Source organism: Oncorhynchus masou, unplaced genomic scaffold (genome assembly GCF_036934945.1).
Source record: "Oncorhynchus masou masou isolate Uvic2021 unplaced genomic scaffold, UVic_Omas_1.1 unplaced_scaffold_1031, whole genome shotgun sequence".
NCBI lineage: Eukaryota > Metazoa > Chordata > Actinopteri > Salmoniformes > Salmonidae > Oncorhynchus > Oncorhynchus masou.
The window spans coordinates 89637-107136 of NW_027000005.1; the positions used below are offsets into that span (position 1 = coordinate 89637).

Consider the following 17500-nt stretch of genomic DNA (forward strand, 5'->3'; position numbering starts at 1 on the left):
TACAACACCTGTCCAACACTACCACTATATACAACACCTGTCTAACACTACCACTATATACAACACCTGTCTAACACTACCACTATATACAACACCTGTCTAACACTACCACTATATACAACACCTGTCTACCACTATATACAACACCTGTCTAACACTACCACTATATACAACACCTGTCTAACACTACCACTATATACAACACCTGTCTAACACTACCACTATATACAACAGCTGTCTAACACTACCACTATATACAACAGCTGTCTAACACTACCACTATATACAACACCTGTCTAACACTACCACTATATACAACACCTGTCTAACACTACCACTATATACAACACCTGTCTAACACTACCACTATATACAACACCTGTCTAACACTACCACTATATACAACACCTGTCTAACACTACCACTATATACAACACCTGTCACTATATACAAACACTACCACTATATACAACACCTGTCCAACACTACCACTATATACAACACCTGTCCAACACTACCACTATATACAACACCTGTCCAACACTACCACTATATACAACACCTGTCCAACACTACCACTATATACAACACCTGTCCAACACTACCACTATATACAACACCTGTCTAACACTACCACTATATACAACACCTGTCAACACTACCACTATATACAACACCTGTCTAACACTACCACTATATACAACACCTGTCTAACACTACCACTATATACAACACCTGTCTAACACTACTATAACACCTGTCTAACACTACCACTATATACACTATACACCTGTCTAACACTACCACTATATACAACACCTGTCTAACACTACCACTATATACAACACCTGTCTAACACTACCACTATATACAACACCTGTCTAACACTACCACTATATACAACACCTGTCTAACACTACCACTATATACAACACCTGTCTACCACTATATACAACACCTGTCTACCACTATATACAACACCTGTCTAACACTACCACTATATACAACACCTGTCTAACACTACCACTATATACAACACCTGCCTAACACTACCACTATATACAACACCTGTCTAACACTACCACTATATACAACACCTGTCTACCACTACCACTATATACAACACCTGTCTACCACTATATACAACACCTGTCTAACACTACCACTATATACAACACCTGTCTAACACTACCACTATATACAACACCTGTCTAACACTACCACTATATACAACACCTGTCTAACACTACCACTATATACAACACCTGCCTAACACTACCACTATATACAACACCTGTCCAACACTACCACTATATACAACACCTGTCTAACACTAGCACTATATACAACACCTGTCCAACACTACCACTATATACAACAGCTAACTGACACTACCACTATATACAACACCTGTCCAACACTACCACTATATACAACAGCTGTCCAACACTACCACTATATACAACAGCTGTCCAACACTACCACTATATACAACACCTGTCTAACACTACCACTATATACAACACCTGTCTAACACTACCACTATATACAACAGCTGTCTACCACTATATACAACACCTGTCTAACACTACCACTATATACAACACCTGTCTAACACTACCACTATATACAACACCTGTCTAACACTACCACTATATACAAACACCTGTCTAACACTACCACTATATACAACACCTGTCTACCACTACCACTATATACAACACCTGTCTACCACTATATACAACACCTGTCTAACACCACCACTATATACAACACCTGTCTACCACTATATACCACACCTGTCTCTCACCACCCCACCTGTCTTGAAAACACATATCGGAGTTATTGTTTCTTCAAAAAAATCAACAGCTATTTCTGTATATTCATTAGAGCTACCTGGTTAACTCATTGATTTGTTTTGTAGCCGACCACTCAGGGGGAGAGTGTTGTTAAAAACCACAACCCTACCTGATCCTGAATATAGCCAACCAGTAATATAGCCAACCAGTAACCTGATCCTGAATATAGCCAACCAGCAACCTGATAATGAATATAGCCAACCAGTAATATAGCCAACCAGTAACCTGATCCTGAATATAGCCAACCAGTAACCTGATCCTGAATATAGTCAACCAGTAACCTGATCCTGAATATAGCCAACCAGTAACCTGATCCTGAATATAGCCAACCAGTAATATAGCCAACCAGTAACCTGATCCTGAATATAGCCAACCAGTAACCTGATCCTGAATATAGCCAACCAGTAATATAGCCAACCAGTAACCTGATCCTGAATATAGCCAACCAGTAATATAGCCAACCAGTAACCTGATCCTGAATATAGCCAACCAGTAACCTGATCCTGAATATAGCCAACCAGTAACCTGATCCTGAATATAGCCAACCAGTAATATAGCCAACCAGTAACCTGATCCTGAATATAGCCAACCAGTAACCTGATCCTGAATATAGCCAACCAGTAACCTGATCCTGAATATAGTCAACCAGTAACCAGATCCTGAATATAGCCAACCAGTAACCTGATCCTGAATATAGCCAACCAGTAATATAGCCAACCAGTAACCTGATCCTGAATATAGCCAACCAGTAATATAGCCAACCAGTAACCTGATCCTGAATATAGCCAACCAGTAATATAGCCAACCAGTAATATAGCCAACCAGTAACCTGATCCTGAATATAGCCAACCAGTAACCTGATCCTGAATATAGCCAACCAGTAACCTGATCCTGAATATAGCCAACCAGTAACCTGATCCTGAATATAGCCAACCAGTAACCTGATCCTGAATATAGCCAACCAGTAACCTGATCCTGAATATAGCCAACCAGTAACCTGATCCTGAATATAGCCAACCAGTAACCTGATCCTGAATATAGCCAACCAGTAACCAGATCCTGAATATAGCCAACCAGTAACCTGATCCTGAATATAGCCAACCAGTAACCTGATCCTGAATATAGCCAACCAGTAATATAGCCAACCAGTAACCTGATCCTGAATATAGCCAACCAGTAACCTGATCCTGAATATAGCCAACCAGTAATATAGCCAACCAGTAACCTGATCCTGAATATAGCCAACCAGTAACCTGATCCTGAATATAGCCAACCAGTAACCTGATCCTGAATATAGCCAACCAGTAACCAGATCCTGAATATAGCCAACCAGTAACCTGATCCTGAATATAGCCAACCAGTAATATAGTCAACCAGTAACCTGATCCTGAATATAGCCAACCAGTAATATAGTCAACCAGTAATATAGCCAACCAGTAACCTGATCCTGAATATAGCCAACCAGTAACCTGATCCTGAATATAGCCAACCAGTAATATAGTCAACCAGTAACCAGATCCTGAATATAGCCAACCAGTAACCTGATCCTGAATATAGCCAACCAGTAACCTGATCCTGAATAGAGCCAACCAGTAATATAGCCAACCAGTAATATAGCCAACCAGTAACCTGATCCTGAATATAGCCAACCAGTAATATAGTCAACCAGTAATATAGCCAACCAGTAACCTGATCCTGAATATAGCCAACCAGTAACCTGATCCTGAATATAGCCAACCAGTAATATAGTCAACCAGTAACCTGATCCTGAATATAGCTAACCAGTAACCTGATCCTGAATATAGCCAACCAGTAATATAGTCAACCAGTAACCTGATCCTGAATATAGCCAACCAGTAATATAGCCAACCAGTAACCTGATCCTGAATATAGCCAACCAGTAATATAGCCAACCAGTAATATAGCCAACCAGTAACCTGATCCTGAAAATAGCCAACCAGTAACCTGATCCTGAATATAGCCAACCAGTAATATAGCTAACCAGTAACCTGATCCTGAATATAGTCAACCAGTAACCTGATCCTGAATATAGCCAACCAGTAATATAGCCAACCAGTAACCTGATCCTGAAAATAGCCAACCAGTAACCTGATCCTGAATATAGCCAACCAGTAATATAGCCAACCAGTAACCTGATCCTGAATATAGCCAACCAGTAATATAGCCAACCAGTAACCTGATCCTGAATATAGCCAACCAGTAATATAGTCAACCAGTAATATAGCCAACCAGTAATATAGCTAACCAGTAACCTGATCCTGAATATAGCCAACCAGTAACCTGATCCTGAATATAGTCAACCAGTAACCAGATCCTGAATATAGCCAACCAGTAATATAGCCAACCAGTAACCTGATCCTGAATATAGCCAACCAGTAACCTGATCCTGAATATAGCCAACCAGTAATATAGCCAACCAGTAACCTGATCCTGAATATAGTCAACCATTAACCTGATCCTGAATATAGCCAACCAGTAATATAGTCAACCAGTAATATAGCCAACCAGTAATATAGCCAACCAGTAACCTGATCCTGAATATAGTCAACCATTAACCTGATCCTGAATATAGCCAACCAGTAACCTGATCCTGAATATAGCCAACCAGTAACCAGATCCTGAATAGAGCCAACCAGTAATATAGTCAACCAGTAACCAGATCCTGAATATAGCCAACCAGTAACCTGATCCTGAATATAGCCAACCAGTAATATAGCCAACCAGTAATATAGCCAACCAGTAACCTGATCCTGAATATAGCCAACCAGTAATATAGCCAACCAGTAACCTGATCCTGAATATAGCCAACCAGTAACCTGATCCTGAATAGAGCCAACCAGTAATATAGTCAACCAGTAACCAGATCCTGAATATAGCCAACCAGTAACCTGATCCTGAATATAGCCAACCAGTAACCTGATCCTGAATATAGCCAACCAGTAACCAGATCCTGAATATAGCCAACCAGTAACCTGATCCTGAATAGAGCCAACCAGTAATATAGTCAACCAGTAACCAGATCCTGAATATAGCCAACCAGTAACCTGATCCTGAATATAGCCAACCAGTAATATAGCCAACCAGTAACCTGATCCTGAATATAGCCAACCAGTAATATAGTCAACCAGTAACCTGATCCTGAATATAGCCAACCAGTAACCTGATCCTGAATATAGCCAACCAGTAATATAGCCAACCAGTAACCTGATCCTGAATATAGCCAACCAGTAATATAGTCAACCAGTAATATAGCCAACCAGTAATATAGCTAACCAGTAACCTGATCCTGAATATAGCCAACCAGTAACCTGATCCTGAATATAGTCAACCAGTAACCTGATCCTGAATATAGCCAACCAGTAACCTGATCCTGAATATAGCCAACCAGTAATATAGCTAACCAGTAACCTGATCCTGAATATAGCCAACCAGTAACCTGATCCTGAATATAGCCAACCAGTAACCTGATCCTGAATATAGTCAACCAGTAACCTGATCCTGAATATAGCCAACCAGTAACCTGATCCTGAATATAGCCAACCAGTAACCAGATCCTGAATATAGCCAACCAGTAATATAGCCAACCAGTAACCTGATCCTGAATATAGCCAACCAGTAACCTGATCCTGAATATAGCCAACCAGTAACCTGATCCTGAATATAGCAAACCAGTAATATAGCCAACCAGTAATATAGCCAACCAGTAACCTGATCCTGAATATAGCCAACCAGTAACCTGATCCTGAATATAGCCAACCAGTAACCTGATCCTGAATATAGCCAACCAGTAATATAGCCAACCAGTAACCTGATCCTGAATATAGCCAACCAGTAATATAGCCAACCAGTAACCTGATCCTGAATATAGCCAACCAGTAATATAGTCAACCAGTAATATAGCCAACCAGTAACCTGATCCTGAATATAGCCAACCAGTAACCTGATCCTGAATATAGCCAACCAGTAATATAGCCAACCAGAAACCTGATCCTGAATATAGTCAACCAGTAATATAGCCAACCAGTAACCTGATCCTGAATATAGCCAACCAGTAACCAGATCCTGAATATAGCCAACCAGTAACCTGATCCTGAATATAGCCAACCAGTAATATAGCCAACCAGTAACCTGATCCTGAATATAGCCAACCAGTAATATAGCCAACCAGTAACCTGATCCTGAATAGAGTCAACCAGTAATATAGCCAACCAGTAACCTGATCCTGAATATAGCCAACCAGTAACCTGATCCTGAATATAGCCAACCAGTAACCTGATCCTGAATATTGCCAACCAGTAACCTGATCCTGAATATAGCCAACCAGTAACCAGATCCTGAATATAGCCAACCAGTAATATAGCCAACCAGTAACCTGATCCTGAATATAGCCAACCAGTAATATAGCCAACCAGTAACCTGATCCTGAATATAGTCAACCAGTAACCTGATCCTGAATATAGCCAACCAGTAACCTGATCCTGAATATAGCCAACCAGTAACCTGATCCTGAATATAGCCAACCAGTAACCTGATCCTGAATATAGCCAACCAGTAATATAGCCAACCAGTAACCTGATCCTGAATATAGCCAACCAGTAATATAGTCAACCAGTAATATAGCCAACCAGTAACCTGATCCTGAAAATAGTCAACCAGTAATATAGTCAACCAGTAACCTGATCCTGAATATAGCCAACCAGTAACCTGATCCTGAATATAGCCAACCAGTAACCTGATCCTGAATATAGCCAACCAGTAATATAGCCAACCAGTAACCTGATCCTGAATATAGCCAACCAGTAATATAGCCAACCAGTAACCTGATCCTGAATATAGCCAACCAGTAATATAGTCAACCAGTAACCTGATCCTGAATATAGCCAACCAGTAACCTGATCCTGAATATAGCCAACCAGTAATATAGCCAACCAGTAACCTGATCCTGAATATAGCCAACCAGTAACCTGATCCTGAATATAGCCAACCAGTAACCTGATCCTGAATATAGCCAACCAGTAATATAGTCAACCAGTAACCTGATCCTGAATATAGTCAACCAGTAACCTGATCCTGAATATAGTCAACCAGTAATATAGTCAACCAGTAACCTGATCCTGAATATAGTCAGCCAGTAGTTGAGGATATTGATCCTGAATATAGTCAGCCAGTAGTTGAGGATATTGATCCTGAATATAGTCAGCCAGTAGTTGAGGATATTGAACCTGAATATAGTCAGCCAGTAGTTGAGGATATTGATCCTGAATATAGTCAGCCAGTAGTTGAGGATATTGAACCTGAATATAGTCAGCCAGTAGTTGAGGATATTGATCCTGAATATAGTCAGCCAGTAGTTGAGGATATTGATCCTGAATATAGTCAGCCAGTAGTTGAGGATATTGATCCTGAATATAGTCAGCCAGTAGTTGAGGATATTGAACCTGAACCTGAATATAGTCAGCCAGTAGTTGAGGATATTGATCCTGAATATAGTCAGCCAGTAGTTGAGGATATTGATCCTGAATATAGTCAGCCAGTAGTTGAGGATATTGATCCTGAATATAGTCAGCCAGTAGTTGAGGATATTGAACCTGAATATAGTCAGCCAGTAGTTGAGGATATTGATCCTGAATATAGTCAGCCAGTAGTTGAGGATATTGAACCTGAATATAGTCAGCCAGTAGTTGAGGATATTGATCCTGAATATAGTCAGCCAGTAGTTGAGGATATTGATCCTGAATATAGTCAGCCAGTAGTTGAGGATATTGATCCTGAATATAGTCAGCCAGTAGTTGAGGATATTGAACCTGAACCTGAATATAGTCAGCCAGTAGTTGAGGACATTGAACCTGAATATAGTCAGCCAGTAGTTGAGGATATTGAACCTGAATATAGTCAGCCAGTAGTTGAGGATATTGAACCTGAATATAGTCAGCCAGTAGTTGAGGATATTGATCCTGAATATAGTCAGCCAGTAGTTGAGGATATTGAACCTGAATATAGTCAGCCAGTAGTTGAGGATATTGAACCTGAATATAGTCAGCCAGTAGTTGAGGATATTGATCCTGAATATAGTCGGCCAGTAGTTGAGGATATTGAACCTGAATATAGTCAGCCAGTAGTTGAGGATATTGATCCTGAATATAGCCAACCAGTAGTTGAGGATATTGATCCTGAATATAGTCAGCCAGTAGTTGAGGATATTGATCCTGAATATAGCCAACCAGTAGTTGAGGATATTGATCCTGAATATAGCCAACCAGTAGTTGAGGATATTGATCCTGAATATAGTCAGCCAGTAGTTGAGGATATTGATCCTGAATATAGTCAGCCAGTAGTTGAGGATATTGATCCTGAATATAGTCAGCCAGTAGTTGAGGATATTGAACCTGAATATAGTCAGCCAGTAGTTGAGGATATTGAACCTGAATATAGTCAGCCAGTAGTTGAGGATATTGAACCTGAATATAGTCAGCCAGTAGTTGAGGATATTGATCCTGAATATAGTCAGCCAGTAGTTGAGGATATTGAACCTGAATATAGTCAGCCAGTAGTTGAGGATATTGAACCTGAATATAGTCAGCCAGTAGTTGAGGATATTGAACCTGAATATAGTCAGCCAGTAGTTGAGGATATTGAACCTGAATATAGTCAGCCAGTAGTTGAGGATATTGAACCTGAATATAGTCAGCCAGTAGTTGAGGACATTGATCCTGAATATAGTCAGCCAGTAGTTGAGGATATTGATCCTGAATATAGTCAGCCAGTAGTTGAGGATATTGATCCTGAATATAGTCAGCCAGTAGTTGAGGATATTGATCCTGAATATAGTCAGCCAGTAGTTGAGGATATTGAACCTGAACCTGAATATAGTCAGCCAGTAGTTGAGGATATTGAACCTGAATATAGTCAGCCAGCAGTTGAGGATATTGATCCTGAATATAGTCAACCAGTAGTTGAGGATATTGATCCTGAATATAGTCAGCCAGTAGTTGAGGACATTGATCCTGAATATAGTCAGCCAGTAGTTGAGGATATTGATCCTGAATATAGTCAGCCAGTAGTTGAGGATATTGAACCTGAATATAGTCAGCCAGTAGTTGAGGATATTGATCCTGAATATAGTCAGCCAGTAGTTGAGGATATTGATCCTGAATATAGTCAGCCAGTAGTTGAGGATATTGATCCTGAATATAGTCAGCCAGTAGTTGAGGACATTGATCCTGAATATAGTCAGCCAGTAGTTGAGGATATTGATCCTGAATATAGTCAGCCAGTAGTTGAGGATATTGATCCTGAATATAGTCAGCCAGTAGTTGAGGATATTGAACCTGAATATAGTCAGCCAGTAGTTGAGGATATTGAACCTGAATATAGTCAGCCACTAGTTGAGGATATTGAACCTGAATATAGTCAGCCAGTAGTTGAGGATATTGATCCTAAATATAGTCAGCCAGTAGTTGAGGATATTGAACCTGAATATAGTCAACCAGTAGTTGAGGATATTGATCCTGAATATAGTCAGCCAGTAGTTGAGGATATTGATCCTGAATATAGTCAGCCAGTAGTTGAGGATATTGATCCTGAATATAGTCAACCAGTAGTTGAGGATATTGAACCTGAACCTGAATATAGTCAACCAGTAGTTGAGGATATTGATCCTGAATATAGTCAGCCAGTAGTTGAGGATATTGATCCTGAATATAGTCAGCCAGTAGTTGAGGATATTGATCCTGAATATAGTCAACCAGTAGTTGAGGATATTGATCCTGAATATAGTCAGCCAGTAGTTGAGGATATTGATCCTGAACCAAAATATAGTCAGCCAGTAGTTGAGGATATTGATCCTGAATATAGTCAGCCAGTAGTTGAGGATATTGAACCTGAATATAGTCAGCCAGTAGTTGAGGATATTGAACCTGAATATAGTCAGCCAGTAGTTGAGGATATTGATCCTGAATATAGTCAGCCAGTAGTTGAGGATATTGATCCTGAATATAGTCAGCCAGTAGTTGAGGATATTGAACCTGAATATAGTCAGCCAGTAGTTGAGGATATTGAACCTGAACCTGAATATAGTCAGCCAGTAGTTGAGGATATTGATCCTGAATATAGTCAGCCAGTAGTTGAGGATATTGATCCTGAATATAGTCAGCCAGTAGTTGAGGACATTGATCCTGAATATAGTCAGCCAGTAGTTGAGGATATTGATCCTGAATATAGTCAGCCAGTAGTTGAGGATATTGATCCTGAATATAGTCAGCCACTAGTTGAGGATATTGAACCTGAATATAGTCAGCCAGTAGTTGAGGATATTGATCCTGAATATAGTCAACCAGTAGTTGAGGATATTGATCCTGAACCTGAATATAGTCAGCCAGTAGTTGAGGATATTGATCCTGAACCTGAATATAGTCAGCCAGTAGTTGAGGATATTGAACCTGAATATAGTCAGCCAGTAGTTGAGGATATTGATCCTGAACCTGAATATAGTCAGCCAGTAGTTGAGGATATTGATCCTGAACCTGAATATAGTCAGCCAGTAGTTGAGGATATTGATCCTGAATATAGTCAGCCAGTAGTTGAGGATATTGAACCTGAATATAGTCAGCCACTAGTTGAGGATATTGATCCTGAATATAGTCAGCCAGTAGTTGAGGATATTGATCCTGAATATAGTCAGCCAGTAGTTGAGGATATTGAACCTGAATATAGTCAGCCAGTAGTTGAGGATATTGATCCTGAATATAGTCAGCCAGTAGTTGAGGATATTGAACCTGAATATAGTCAGCCAGTAGTTGAGGATATTGAACCTGAATATAGTCAGCCAGTAGTTGAGGATATTGAACCTGAATATAGTCAGCCAGTAGTTGAGGATATTGAACCTGAATATAGTCAGCCAGTAGTTGAGGATATTGATCCTGAATATAGTCAGCCAGTAGTTGAGGATATTGATCCTGAATATAGTCAGCCAGTAGTTGAGGATATTGATCCTGAATATAGTCAGCCAGTAGTTGAGGACATTGATCCTGAATATAGTCAGCCAGTAGTTGAGGATATTGATCCTGAATATAGTCAGCCAGTAGTTGAGGACATTGAACAGTTACCTGATCCTAAATATAGTCAGCCAGTAGTTGAGGATATTGAACAGGGCTCCCAGCAATCCACCTGTTTCAGATGGACATATAGAAAGATATCAATCAACATTAACATGTACATGTTGGTCATTAAGCAGACACTCTTATCAATAGAGGCGTAGGCCCAATCCCAAATGGACCCCTAAGTCCTGTGCACTTGGTGGAGATCTGAGAGGGTTTGATTGGTAGAAGAAATATAAACAATTCACCTAGCCTATCAGAAGGCAAGATGGAGTCATAACCATGTTTCTTACACCTGTCAAATCCTCTCAGATCTCCACTAGTGCATAGGGGTGTAGGGTCTAGGGGTCCATTTGGAACTGGGCCTCCACTAGTGCATAGGGGTGTAGTGTCTAGGGGTCCATGTGGAACTGGGCCTCCACTAGTGCATAGGGGTGTAGGGTCTAGGGGTCCATGTGGAACTGGGCCTCCACTAGTGCATAGGGGTGTAGGGTCTAGGGGTCCATGTGGAACTGGGCCTCCACTAGTGCATAGGGGTGTAGGGTCTAGGGGTCCATGTGGAACTGGGCCTCCACTAGTGCATAGGGGTGTAGGGTCTAGGGGTCCATGTGGAACTGGGCCTCCACTAGTGCATAGGGGTGTAGGGTCTAGGGGTCCATGTGGAACTGGGCCTCCACTAGTGCATAGGGGTGTAGGGTATAGGGGTCCATGTGGAACTGGGCCTCCACTAGTGCATAGGGGTGTAGGGTCTAGGGGTCCATGTGGAACTGGGCCTCCACTAGTGCATAGGGGTGTAGGGTCTAGGGGTCCATGTGGAACTGGGCCTCCACTAGTGCATAGGGGTGTAGGGTCTAGGGGTCCATGTGGAACTGGGCCTCCACTAGTGCATAGGGGTGTAGGGTCTAGGGGTCCATGTGGAACTGGGCCTCCACTAGTGCATAGGGGTGTAGGGTCTAGGGGTCCATTTGGAACTGGGCCTCCACTAGTGCATAGGGGTGTAGGGTCTAGGGGTCCATGTGGAACTGGGCCTGCACTAGTGCATAGGGTCTAGGGGTCCATTTGGAACTGGGCCTGCACTAGTGCATCGGGGTGTAGGGTCTAGGGGTCCATTTGGAACTGGGCCTCACAGTCATGTGCATTCAACTCAGGTAGCAAAGACAACCACATATGAATAAGTAAGGTAGCTATGACAACCACCTACATGAGTAACTCAGGTAGCTATGACAACCACATACATGAGTAACTCAGGTAGCTAAGACAACCACCTATATGAGTAACTCAGGTAGCTAAGACAACCACCTATATGAGTAACTCAGGTAGCTAAGACAACCACATACATGAGTTACTCCGGTAGCTATGACAACCACATACATGAGTAACTCAGGTAGCTAAGACAACCACATACATGAGTAACTCAGGTAGCTATGACAACCACCTATATGAGTAACTCAGGTAGCTATGACAACCACATACATGAGTAACTCAGGTAGCTATGACAACCACCTATATGAGTAACTCAGGTAGCTATGACAACCACATACATGAGTAACTCAGGTAGCTATGACAACCACCTATATGAGTAACACAAGCCTCTGCCTTTTTCGTGTCACTTGTGTGAAGGTCAGACTAACCCGACTGTAGAGGGAGGACCAACACGGGTCCTGTGAAACAACACAACTAGACGAGCAGTGGGCTCTTACCTGCAGCTCCCATTACAATGAACAAGGGAATCTCATAGAGGTTGTAGGCCACACTCTGTAGACAGAGAGATAACACAGGGTTTAGGACTAGACACTATGTAGACAGAGATAACACAGGGTTTAGGACTAGACACACTCTGTAGACAGAGAGATAACACAGGGTTTAGGACTAGACACTCTGTAGACAGAGAGATAACACAGGGTTTAGGACTAGACACTCTGTAGACAGAGAGATAACACAGGGTTTAGGACTAGACACTCTGTAGACAGAGAGATAACACAGGGTTTAGGACTAGACACTATGTAGACAGAGGGATAACACAGGGTTTAGGACTAGACACTCTGTAGACAGAGAGATAACACAGGGTTTAGGACTAGACACTCTGTAGACAGAGAGATAACACAGGGTTTAGGACTAGACACTCTGTAGACAGAGAGATAACACAGGGTTTAGGACTAGACACTCTGTAGACAGAGGGATAACACAGGGTTTAGGACTAGACACTCTGTAGACAGAGAGATAACACAGGGTTTAGGACTAGACACTCTGTAGACAGAGAGATAACACAGGGTTTAGGACTAGACACTCTGTAGACAGAGGGATAACACGGGGTTTTATAAAATAAAATTTGATTTAGACACTCTGTAGACAGAGATAACACAGGGTTTAGGACTAGACACTGTATACAGAGAGATAACACGGGGTTTAGGACTAGACACTCAATAGACAGAGAGATAACAGAGGGTTTAGGACTAGACACTCAATAGACAGAGATAACACAGGGTTTAGGACTAGACACTGTAGACAGAGAGATAACACAGGGTTTAGGACTAGACTCTCTGTAGACAGAGAGATAACAGAGGGTTTAGGACTAGACACTCAATAGACAGAGGGATAACAGAGGGTTTAGGACTAGACACTCAATAGACAGAGGGATAACACAGGGTTTAGGACTAGACACTCTGTAGACAGAGAGATAACACAGGGTTTAGGACTAGACACTCTGTAGACAGAGAGATAACACAGGGTTTAGGACTAGACACTCTGTAGACAGAGGGATAACACAGGGTTTAGGACTAGACACTCTGTAGACAGAGAGATAACACAGGGTTTAGGACTAGACACTCTGTAGACAGAGAGATAACACAGGGTTTAGGACTAGACACTCTGTAGACAGAGGGATAACACGGGGTTTTATAAAATAAAATTTGATTTAGACACTCTGTAGACAGAGATAACACAGGGTTTAGGACTAGACACTGTATACAGAGAGATAACACGGGGTTTAGGACTAGACACTCAATAGACAGAGAGATAACAGAGGGTTTAGGACTAGACACTCAATAGACAGAGATAACACAGGGTTTAGGACTAGACACTGTAGACAGAGAGATAACACAGGGTTTAGGACTAGACTCTCTGTAGACAGAGAGATAACACAGGGTTTAGGACTAGACACTGTAGACAGAGAGATAACACAGGGTTTAGGACTAGACACTGTAGACAGAGAGATAACACTGGGTTTAGGACTAGACACACTCCGTAGACAGAGAGATAACACAGGGTTTAGGACTAGACACAATAACAGACAGACACTCACGTCACTCTCGAAGCGTCCGAAGTTGATAAGACCAGGGCTGGAGAGATCTCCAGGTTTATTATTGTAGATGGACAGGAAGAAATTCAGGGTGAATGTTGAGATCATGGACGCAAAGAACTGGAGAGGAATATAGGGAGGGAGGAGAGAGAGAGAGAGCGAGAGAGAGAGAGCGAGAGAGTAGAGAGGAAAGAGAGAGGGAGTAGAGAGGAGAGAGAGTAGAGAGAGTAGAGAGGAAAGAGCGAGAGTAGAGAGGAGAGAGCGAGAGTAGAGAGGAGAGAGGAGAGAGCGAGAGTAGAGAGGAGAGAGCGAGAGGAGAGAGAGAGGGAGGGAGTAGAGAGGGAGTAGAGAGGAGAGAGAGAGGGAGTAGAGAGGAGAGAGAGAGTAGAGAGGAGAGAGAGTAGAAAGGAGAGAGAAGATAGAGAGGAGAAAGGAGAGAGTAGAAAGGAGAGAGAGAAAGAGAGAGTAGAGAGTAGAGAGTAGAGAGTAGAGAGTAGAGAGGAGAGAGGAGAGAGGAGAGAGGAGAGAGTCAAAAGGAGAGAGAGAGTAGAGAGTAGAGAGAGGGAGTCGAAAGGAGAGAGAGAGAGAAGAGAGTAGAGAGGAGAGAGAGAGGAGAGAATAGAGAGTAGAGAGGAGAGAGTAGAGAGTAGAGAGGAGAGAGAGACAGAGTAAAAAAGAGAAAGGGAGAGAGGGCATTAAGCTTCAGCTGATAAAGGAAGGAGACAGAACAACACATCTGCTAGTCTCTACTCTCTACTCTTCTTTCCTTTATTTAACCAGAAAGGGCTCATTGAGATTTAAAATCCCATTTTCAAGAGCGTCCTGGCCAAGATAGGCAGCACCTAGTCATTACAAAAATTACAGACATACAACATGAAAAACTACACGTAATCTAGTAAAAAACTTAGAATTCACAAGAGTATAAAAAAATCAAAAACAGCTAATTAAAAACATTGACAGGTCAGGGAATCAGCCTCAAGATCATTCATCAGTGATTTAAAAACACCAATCGGGACAAGTTCTTCCAGTTTAAAAGTATTTTGTAAGGTGTTCCAAGACGATGGCACAGAGGACATAAAAGCCCTTTCACCAATTTCAGTTGGGACATTTGGAACAGTTAGCAGGATAAAGTCCAGCGAACGAAGAGAGTAACCACCACATTTCTGAACAATACAAATGCACAAATAAAAAAGGTAGTAAACCCAAAATGTCTTTGCAAATAAAAGTAAACCAGTGACTGAGCCTACGAGTGACTAGAGAAGGCCAGCCAACCCTGGAATACAAAGTCCCCTCCTCTCCTCTCCTCAGACACCAGACTGAGCCAAGCCTTCCCCTCCTCTCCTCCGACACCAGACTGAACCAAGCCTTCCCCTCCTCTCCCTCAGACACCAGACTGAGCCAAGCCTTCCTCTCCTCTCCTCAGACACCAGACTGAGCCAAGCCTTCCTCTCCTCTCCTCAGACACCAGACTGAGCCAAGCCTTCCTCTCCTCTCCTCAGACACCAGACTGAGCCAAGCCTTCCCCTCCTCTCCTCAGACACCAGACTGAGCCAAGCCTTCCCCACCTCTCCCTCAGACACCAGACTGAGCCAAGCCTTCCTCTCCTCTCCTCAGACACCAGACTGAGCCAAGCCTTCCCCTCCTCTCCTCAGACACCAGACTGAACCAAGCCTTCCCCTCCTCTCCTCAGACACCAGACTGAGCCAAGCCTTCCCCTCCTCTCCTCAGATACCAGACTGAGCCAAGCCTTCCCCTCCTCTCCTAAGACACCAGACTGAACCAAGCCTTCCCCTCCTCTCCTCAGACACCAGACTGAGCCAAGCCTTCCCCTCCTCTCCTCAGACACCAGACTGAGCCAAGCCTTCCCCTCCTCTCCCTAAGACACCAGACTGAGCAAAGCCTTCCTCTCCTCAGACACCAGACTGAGCCAAGCCTTCCCCTCCTCTCCTCAGACACCAGACTGAGCCAAGCCTTCCTCTCCTCAGACACCAGACTGAACCAAGCCTTCCCCTCCTCTCCTCAGACACCAGACTGAGCCAAGACTTCCCCTCCTCTCCTCAGACACCAGACTGAGCCAAGCCTTCCCCTCCTCTCCTCAGACACCAGACTGAACCAAGCCTTCCCCTCCTCTCCTCAGACACCAGACTGAGCCAAGCCTTCCCCTCCTCTCCTAAGACACCAGACTGAACCAAACCTTCCCCTCCTCAGACACCAGACTGAGCCAAGCCTTCCCCTCCTCAGACACCAGACTGAGCCAAGCCTTCCCCTCCTCTCCTCAGACACCAGACTGAGCCAAGCCTTCCCCTCCTCTCCTCAGACACCAGACTGAGCCAAGCCTTCCCCTCCTCTCCTCAGACACCAGACTGAGCCAAGCCTTCCACTCCTCTCCCTCAGACACCAGACTGAGCCAAGCCTTCCCCTCCTCTCCTCAGACACCAGACTGAGCCAAGCCTTCCCCTCCTCTCCTCAGACACCAGACTGAACCAAGCCTTCCTCTCCTCTCCTAAGACACCAGACTGAGCCAAGCCTTCCACTCCTCTCCTCAGACACCAGACTGAGCCAAGCCTTCCCCTCCTCTCCCTCAGACACCAGACTGAGCCAAGCCTTCCCCTCCTCTCCTCAGACACCAGACTGAGCCAAGCCTACTCCTCCGACACCAGACTGAGCCAAGCCTTCCCCTCCTCTCCTCAGACACCAGACTGAACCAAGCCTTCCCCTCCTCTCCTTCGACACCAGACTGAGCCAAGCCTTCCCCTCCTCTCCTCAGACACCAGACTGAGCCAAGCCTTCCTCTCCTCTCCTCAGACACCAGACTGAGCCAAGCCTTCCACTCCTCTCCTCAGACACCAGACTGAGCCAAGCCTTCCACTCCTCTCCTCAGACACCAGACTGAGCCAAGCCTACTCCTCCGACACCAGACTGAGCCAAGCCTTCCCATCCACTCCTCAGACACCAGACTGAGCCAAGCCTTCCACTCCTCTCCTCAGACACCAGACTGAGCCAAGCCTTCCCCTCCTCTCCTCCGACACCAGACTGAGCCAAGCCTTCCCCTCCTCTCCCTCAGACACCAGACTGAGCCAAGCCTTCCCCTCCTCTCCTCAGACACCAGACTGAACCAAGCCTTCCCCACCTCTCCTAAGACACCAGACTGAGCCAAGCCTTCCCCTCCTCTCCTCTCCCTCAGACACCAGACTGAGCCAAGCCTTCCCCTCCTCTCCTCTCCCTCA

The 17500-nt window shown here is 43.6% G+C and overlaps 1 protein-coding gene across 1 annotated transcript in view; it reads right to left on the bottom strand.

Annotated features, from left to right (window-relative positions):
* clcn7 (chloride channel 7) overlaps positions 1–17500 on the bottom strand; it is an 85214-nt gene that overhangs the window by 32364 nt on the left and 35350 nt on the right. The window contains exons 13-15 of the mRNA XM_064957840.1: positions 14277–14393; positions 12676–12730; positions 10985–11045 (exon numbers count right to left, since the gene is read on the bottom strand). Of these exons, the coding sequence (XP_064813912.1) occupies positions 10985–11045; positions 12676–12730; positions 14277–14393 (233 nt within the window). The remainder of the gene's footprint in view (positions 1–10984; positions 11046–12675; positions 12731–14276; positions 14394–17500) is intronic.